Raw genomic sequence first — 7,543 nt, 5'->3', positions numbered from 1 at the left:
GGGCTGCTTCAGGTTTCGCCTTGCCAGCACCCAACATGTCAGATAAGGCAGACATGCAAGAAAAGGCGAGTGGACAAGGAAACGCTGCCAGGAGAGCCTGCAGCCTAGCGTGCATCTCTCGAGCGATCAGCTGGCAGCAGGTGAGGAATCCCATGCTGGGAATTGCATCACACACCGCTCGGCATGACAGGCTACCAGGCGCGTGGTACTGGGGAGCAGGAGGGTCTGAGGGAGCGAGGCAGGAGCAGCCCTCGGGACGAGTCGACTGGTAGAGTGGGGTGGGAGAAGTGGGGCGGCCTCCCCCGGCTCCCCCTCAGCCTCTCTTGGAGGTTGTTCAGCGTTATCCCGCTTTCCGCGCGGCACGCAAGCTGCAGCGTTCCGCTTCTCTCTTGTACCGCGTGTACTTGGAGTTCCAAAGCAAATCCTTCCACCCCTGCATTCCTCAATGACAGCGCAATAATCGCTAATACAAACCAGAGCGGAGCGCTCCGCTCGGGGCAGCGCTGCATATTCGCGCGGCTTCTGATATTTCCCATTTTACGTGATCGTCCTGTACTGACAAAGGCAGCTTCGGAGAGCCCCAGCAGCCACTGCAACGCCGTCACCCCCAACTGCAGCTCCTGCTGTTCGTATCTTTACGTAAGAGCGACGCCGTCTGCAGGCAGCGCCCTCTCCTCTCTTCTCTTCCTCCCAAACACGTTGTTTTTCATGTCTCTCTCCAAGAAGCCGGCCCTGCGTGGGCGAGCGGAGGGCGCGACGGCGAAGCGGTGTCTGCAGGGTCCTGCCTGGCCCACGCGCCACACCGGACCCACGCGGGGCTCTGGGAGGCCCCGGTGGGGTGGAGAAAGGGTCAGGGCGGCCGCGGCCCGCGGTCCCCTCGGCACGTTAGTCATAACGGAGAGGCCTCCCAGCACCAGGAGGAAACGATTTCTCGTTTTAATTTTTTTCCCCCACAAAATCGAGTTGTATTTAAGTACCTCGATCAAACCTAAGAAAATGATTCCGCAGCGCCTCGGAAAAGCAGAGGAGCGGCCAGCTCCCTCCGCCTCCGAGGAGCTGGCCCCTCTGACGGGAACCCGCTTCCACCCGGCTAGAGGACCCGCCGCCCTCGCCAGCCGGGCGCTCCTGCCGCCGCCCCGGCCCGACGGCCTCCGGTGCAACTTGGCACGGGCAGCCCGCCCTCCCCGGGAGCGGGAGATGCTGCTCGGGGAGCGGCGGGTCCCGCGGGTGCCGGGATGGCGCGGCCGCCGCCCCGGCGGAGCGGGTTCCCGCCCGTTTCGCGGCGCCGCCCGCCCGGCGCTGTGCGCTCGCCGTTTCCCGCGGGCAGCCCTGGCCCAGTACCCCCTCCCGGGTTGCTCCACGCACCTGACAATTCTCGAGAGAAAAAGCGGAAAGTCGGGGTGGCCGCGTCCTTTCCCGTCCCTCCGTCGCACCGCACCGCTCACACCAGCGCGGGAATCGCGGCTCTGCCGAGCTGGTCTCTGCGGGAGCGCGTCCCGCCGGCAGCGACAGCCCCGGGACAGGCAGCGCCCGGACCCGCTCACTCGGGCTCCCGGCCTCTGCCCGCGCTGCTTGGGCACCTGCCGTGTGGTGGCGCGGGGGAGGCCACCGACGCGGACACGGCCTCTGCCGCGCCGGCCCAGTCCGCTCCCCGGGAGCGGTGGGGCCCTGCCAGACCTCCGGGGGCGCCTCGGGGGCTGCCGAACCCCGCGACCTCGGCGGGGGCCCCGAGGGCTCTTGCGGGCCTCACGGCTGGGGGCCGCAGCCGCCCCCGTCCCGCTCCGGCCGGCGGGGCTGGTGCAGAGGCACCGCAGATGAAAGGCTGCGCTCGCAGGCGTGCCCCGCGCCGGCAGGTCCTGTCCCCCCCGCATCCCCCCGCTGGTGCACATGTCAGAGTTCACAGACCTGGCTGCTGCCTTTTACAACACTGAGCTGTAAAAGAGCGGATATTAAACCCGTATAATGGATCCAGCTCCAAGGAGAGGTTAAATTTCCCAGTGAAACGAAGGTATTTGCCCTGAACTGGGAAAAGACACCACCTCCCACCCCTCCCCAGCACCCATGCTGGGAAACCCGCGGAGCCGTCAGAGGCTGGCGGTAAACTCTGCCCCCAGCCTCGCACCTGGCATCGGTCGCCGCGGGGGCACATGTGCGCGACACGCTGCTGCCAGACAGGGCTCGGCCCGCTCGCCCCGTCGTGTCCCTGTCCCCGGGAGCCCCGGGACGGTGAGCGACTGGAGCAAGAGCACTTCTGTTCGGACAGAGCCGGGCCTGAGCCACATGTCCGCCACTGCTGTCACGGGGCTTCTGCCGCCTGTCCGGACCGCTGGACCGTGCGGGTCAAGGCGGGTGAGGGACAGGGCTGCGCCGGTAACACGGGCCCTGCTAGAGCCGGGCGAGCGGGCAGCGAGAGCCGGGGTCCTGGTGAGGCCGAGGCGCAGCCTCCATCCCAGGCGCAGGCACTGCGCTTCGTGCGCGGGTCCCTGGGAGCCGCGGGGACAGTGCGGAGCCGCAGCAGGGGCCGGGCGGCGGAACGGCTCCGCGCCGGAGCAGCGCGACCCCGCAGGGCCCTGGTGCCGGCGCAGGTTCTGCGGCTCCCTCGGGCGGGCAGGGAGCTCGAGATCTCCATGCCCTGAAGCTGCCCGGCCGGGCTCTCCGCCGGCGGAGGGTATGTGAAGCCCGAGCCTGTCTGCCGCGCTGCCCTCAAAAATCTATTTAGGGAAGATGAAGGCGCATGCAAATGCGTGGCGCCTCCTCGCCTGTGCCTTTAATCATAGTAAATTGGCTCCCGTTCCTCCAGGCCCCCCGAAAAGGCGCACGGCGGCACCGCATCGTGGCGGGGCTGGGACTCCCAGCGCCGCGCGGCACCCGCTGCTCCCCGGGGCTTTCCGGCTTCTCGGCGCGGCCCCGGCGCTCTGCCTCATCCGCCTCTCTCAGCAATTTTCCTACCCAAATGCTGCCGTGACGGGAACAGAGCGCAGAGATAGTATCGGGCGGCCTGTATCAAAGAGATCCTGCTTAATTAAAATACCGGCTCGGTGCTCGCCGCTTTTCACGCGGCGTGGCCTCCGACCGCGTTCTGCCGGATACCGCCGGCTCCACCTCCCCCATCAGCCGCTCTGGCCGGCCCCGGTGACCTGCTCCGTGAGGCCGCCGGGCGAACAGGGTCCCTTCCCGGGGCTAGGGCCCAGCCGGTCGGTGGACGGGCCGGTCCCAGTAGGGCGGCTGCGGTGCACGGAGAGGCTCCGCGTGGTTCACGAAGCATTTGTTTGCGCTACTGAGCAACAGCCCGATAATTTATTGTTATTGTTATTGGTAACTACACTTCGCAGCTCGTTCACATCCATCCTTCCGAGGCGGGGAGAGTCGGTTGGATCAGTTGCCTCCATGCGTGGCCGGCGGCGGCTCCTCCTGGGCCGGAACCGCTCCACCGGGGCTACCGAGCCAGCGGGGCCAGGTAGTGGGACTGCCCCGCACGACGGCGGCCGGGGGCAGGGGCCTGGCGACAGGGAGGCACCGGGCGGCGGGTGCCGCCGCCGGAGGCTCCGTCGGAGCTGCGGGCTGCAGAGCCGGTCTGGGGAGCGCCCGGTTCTGGGGAGCATGGGGAGCTCCGCGGGCAACCGGTAGCGAGTCCGCCAGAGGGGCGCCCGCCGGCCTCTGTGGCGGTGCCGAACCTCGGCAGCTGTCTGCCGTGCCAGCGGCCCCGTGCCCCGGCGCTCCCTCAGTGCTCCTGCCGTGAGCGTTTTTCCCTGCACCGATGCTTCGGCGTTCGGCTGGCGAGCGGGGAAGGTCGGGGCTCCGCAGGGCAGCGAGGTGCAGAGTCCAGCTGTGGGTGGAGAAAAACAGGACAAAGTGAGCCGGTGGTCTCCGGCTGCCCCGGGGCTCCCCCCTCGCCCCGCCGCCGAGGTGCTGCAGAGTTGGGGCCGGTCCGCCCCGCCCAGGGTCGGGAAGCGCCGCCGTCTCCGCGCCGGGCAGCACCCGGGCCGGTCGGCCCCTCTCCCCCTTGCCCGGCTCCCCACCGGCCCCGCCGCTCGCCCCGGCTGACCCCGCGCCCGCCGAGCCCCGGCCGTGCCGCCGCGCGCCGGCAGGGGGCAGGCTGCGCCCGAGCCCCGCGCACCGGCCCCGCCGAGCGGGGTCAGCCGGGCCGGGCCGGGCAGCGCCGTCACCGCCCCGCCGGGGGCACCCCCGCACCCGCGGGTCCGGCCGCGCACCTCGCGGGGCAGCCCCGCCGCACGGCCGGACCGCACGGCGCGCACCGGACCGCGGGGGCGGGCGGCGCGGGTTGGTACCGGGAAAAATCCGCGTGCGGGCATCCGAGAATGCGCTTGGGCAGAAACGGGGCGTGGGGCAGCCAGAGTGCACGGACGCGTACCCGCCGGGCCCGCACGCTTACGCGGAAAACGCCCGGCGCCACCCTGCCCTCGCGCCAAGACGCCCGCGGCCCCCCCGGGTCACGCGCCGTTCTGTCCCGCACACCGCCGGGGTCCCGCTGCGCTCCCCGCAGCGCCGGCTACCCGCGTGCGTGTGCACCGGGGCGGGACCGACGGGCGAGGAGCGGGGACCGGGCGGCTCGTCCCGGAGGCCGGCGGAGATTTGGTGCAGCGCGTTCGGCGCGGCGGCTCCTCCGCGGGTTCGGCCACTGTTCGTTAAACCGATGCTCCTTCCTCCTGCCTCGTCTGGGAAGGGCAGGATCGGGATCGGCTGCGTTCGTTGTTCGACTCTCAAAATTAACCCAAAACAAGGAGATGTGCCTTGCAAATAAACGGAGAATTCGAAGGAAGCCGCGGGGAGGTGGGGCTGCGTTAGTCTGGTTTGGGTTTATTTCTGTGATGGTTTTGCGCGTGGGTGTTTTAATTGCATTTTGTTTTTCTTTAAAAGCATCATATAAACCGATATAACACCTCATCGAATTGTTCTCAGGGCAAAAGCGGGGATAACATTTACTCGGCACAGTGTTCGTACATACACACAGCAAGAAGCAATTTGGTGTGATATTTGCGAGTAAAAACCCAGGAACAAAGCCGGAATTACTCCTGCGGCTGCGGGGCTAGGGACTCCCGCTCCGCTTCCAAGTCCCGCCACTTAGAGCTGCCTTTTGGCTGGGTTTTGGGTTTTCTTCTTTTCGTTCTTCTTTTTATAACGAGAATTTACGAAAACTCCTGCGGAAACGGGGGCTTTAATTTTCCTCGCAACTGTGGAAGATAATTTGACGGAAGCCCTCTGTGATGGAGAACTTTGAATCCTTAAGAGAAAATAGGAAGGGAACATAAAATATTAATGTGAACGAGCAGCTTTTTCGCCGCTGATTGAACTTTGAAATTTTAGCAGCCTTTATCTTGATCTCAGAATTAAATAATCATATATTATTTTTTCAGCATTAGCGACAAAGATTTTCAGATTTGTACTCTCCAGAACAAAAACCAAATAAGCTCTATTACTGAAAACCCTTTCCAAAATATTTAACTAAAACGTAGTCACGAATTTCTTTCAGAGATTTTTGCGCACGAAAACGGCATAAAAAGAGGCTTTATCTTAAGACCCAAAAAAGAGAACCATTAAGTAACTCAAGTTAACACTTGCCCTGCTTATTAAGTATCAATATTTTGGGAGCATTACAAAATAAACTCCTTCCTTTGGCAAGGTCATGGCATGTCACGGATCACATTAAGAATCTCCTCACCGAATCCTTTCTGGATTTTAATTTCCTCAGATTTAGATTTTTAACGGTATCGGATAGAAAAAAAAAACCAAAACAAACAAACAGAAAAAAAAAAAAACCAAAAAAACCAAAACAAAAATCCAAAACACAACTCCCCCCAAAAAAACAAAATCGAAAGGGAGGCGGTGGCGCGGGGTCCGGTACTCCGTGCGCACGGGCAGGCTGGTGGGGATCGCTTTTCCCGTCGGTTTTGTTTCCTCGGAGGGAATCCCGGCACGGTGAGTTCGGACAGGGCTGTCCCGCACACACGCGGGGTGTGCGAACACTCGCGCTGCGCTCCGCACCGAGTCCCTGCGCGTTCAAACGCGTTAGCGGCCAACCCGAGCGGGCAGCGCTGCCACAGGAGCGGGCGCGGGGTCGCCGCCGAGGGAGCATCCGCAGCCCTCAGGCCGCTGCTCTGCTCGAGCTCTCCCGCCCGCAGCCCCGCCGCGACGGTTCGGAGCCGCCGTTCAGAGGTGCAACCCCCCGCGCCCCGCTCCGCGTCCCCGCCGGGGCCGGTCGCGCCGCCGTCCCCCCCGGGACAGACCCGCGTCGCCGCCGGGCCGGGCGCCCCGAGGGAGGGTCCCGCCGCCACCTGCCCGTGGCCCGGCGCTGGACGCGCGCTGCTACCTACCCCGGACAGGGCAGGAGCCAGGAGCAGCCGTCGGGTCAGGAGCGGCGCGGGACTCGGACCGGGGAGCGGAGCAGCCGTGACCCCGCTCCGCCGCCACCCTCGGCCGAGATCGTTCTCCCCCTCCCCGGCCCGCGGGGGCGCGCCCCGGGCCCGCACTGCCCGCGTCTCTCGGCCGCCCCGCGCCCCGGGCGCCGCCGCGCGTCGGGGGCCGCGGGGGCCCGGCGGGGCCAGGGCACTATTTGACGTCGAGGAGACGGATCACCGCGGCGCAGCGATACGGCGCGCACCAATGGAGTTCAAATGTCAGCAAGTTTGAGGAGGGGTGAGGCGCCGGGGGGTGTGTTCCTCCGCGGCGGCCCCTGCTCTAAACGGCGCGGCTCCTCGGGCCGCCGCACGGCTCAGGGGCTGGGAGCGCCGGGAGCCCCGCGCCCCGCCCGGCCCACCGCGCCCGCGCTCCGCCCGGCCCGGCCCGCCCCGGGAGGGCCCTCCGCGCCGCGCAGGGCGTGGGTCCGGCGCTGCCGGCGAGCAGGTGACACCGCGGCTGCCCGGCGCCGTGTGCGCGGCATGTGCGCGCCCGTGTAGCGGGGCGGCCCCATGGGCGGCGGCGCCGGCTCCTGCCTCTGCCCCCCGTCTCTGGAAGCCTGGGCAGCAAACGCTCCTCATGTCTCCCAGATAAAAATAAAAGCGACTCCCTCCTCCCGGCCGCAGAGTGTCCCCGCGCCCGGCCCGACGCGGGGCTGAGCCGGCCCCGCCGCCCGGCAGCGCCTCGCCCCGCCGCCCAGAGCGCCGGGCCGCGCCGCCGCCCATGGACATCGCGACGGGTCCCGAGTCCTTGGAGAGGTGTTTCCCGCGGGGCCCGCCGGACTGCGCCAAGATGCTGGACGGTATTAAAATGGAAGACCACCCCCTGCGTTCGGGGCCGGCCACGCTGGGAGTGCTGCTGGGTGAGTTGCCGGTCGCTTCTCGGCTACGCCGAAAGCGGCCCCCGCGCTCCGCTCGGTACCCGGGGCTACGGTCCGAGGGGCCTGGGCTGATGCGGGCTGTAGCCGCTCAGCCCCGGACTGGCGCCGGGCGCGGGACTGTCTCGCCGCGTGTGCGGGACGCGGTGCCGGCGGCAGCCGTCGAGCTCGGTCTCGCCGCGCGGCTGGGCCGAGCGGGCTGGGCTGCCCGGGACCGGGGCTGGGGAGCGGGGCCGGGCTGTGTCGGGGCCA

The 7,543-nt window shown here is 67.0% G+C and overlaps 2 protein-coding genes across 2 annotated transcripts in view; one reads left to right on the top strand and one right to left on the bottom strand.

Annotated features, from left to right (window-relative positions):
• Positions 1–2,965: 2,965 nt before the first annotated feature.
• LOC116797270 (collagen alpha-1(I) chain-like) lies at positions 2,966–6,928 on the bottom strand. Its single transcript, XM_032708657.1, has 5 exons — positions 6,762–6,928; positions 6,004–6,567; positions 4,394–4,807; positions 3,138–3,826; positions 2,966–2,998 (listed from the first exon to the last, which is right to left on the bottom strand). The coding sequence occupies exons 1-4, from the start codon at positions 6,926–6,928 to the stop codon at positions 3,376–3,378; spliced, it is 1,596 nt and encodes a 531-aa protein (XP_032564548.1). The 3' UTR covers positions 2,966–2,998; positions 3,138–3,375.
• Positions 6,924–7,543, top strand: part of LMX1B (LIM homeobox transcription factor 1 beta) — an 86,140-nt gene continuing 85,520 nt past the window's right edge. Inside the window, exon 1 of the mRNA XM_032708595.1 lies at positions 6,924–7,276. Within this exon, the coding sequence (XP_032564486.1) occupies positions 7,138–7,276 (139 nt within the window). The 5' untranslated portion in view covers positions 6,924–7,137. The remainder of the gene's footprint in view (positions 7,277–7,543) is intronic.

Source organism: Chiroxiphia lanceolata, chromosome 21 (genome assembly GCF_009829145.1).
Source record: "Chiroxiphia lanceolata isolate bChiLan1 chromosome 21, bChiLan1.pri, whole genome shotgun sequence".
In the NCBI taxonomy this organism is placed as follows: Eukaryota; Metazoa; Chordata; class Aves; order Passeriformes; family Pipridae; genus Chiroxiphia; species Chiroxiphia lanceolata.
The sequence above is the reverse complement of the archived record's forward strand: the minus strand, read 5'-3'. Positions and strand labels throughout refer to the sequence as shown.

Bases quoted from the DNA above. Each gene is read 5' to 3' on its own strand.
- LOC116797270 (XM_032708657.1), bottom strand. From the start codon at position 6,928: ATGGGGCCGCCCCGCTACACGGGCGCGCACATGCCGCGCACACGGCGC. The intron at 6,568-6,761 runs GCGCGGGGCTCC...GACGTCAAATAG, and splicing joins GGCGCGGTGGGCCGGGCGGG to TGCCCTGGCCCCGCCGGGCC. The intron at 3,827-4,393 runs GTAAGCGTGCGG...CTCCACCCACAG, and splicing joins TGGCGCCGGGCGTTTTCCGC to CTGGACTCTGCACCTCGCTG.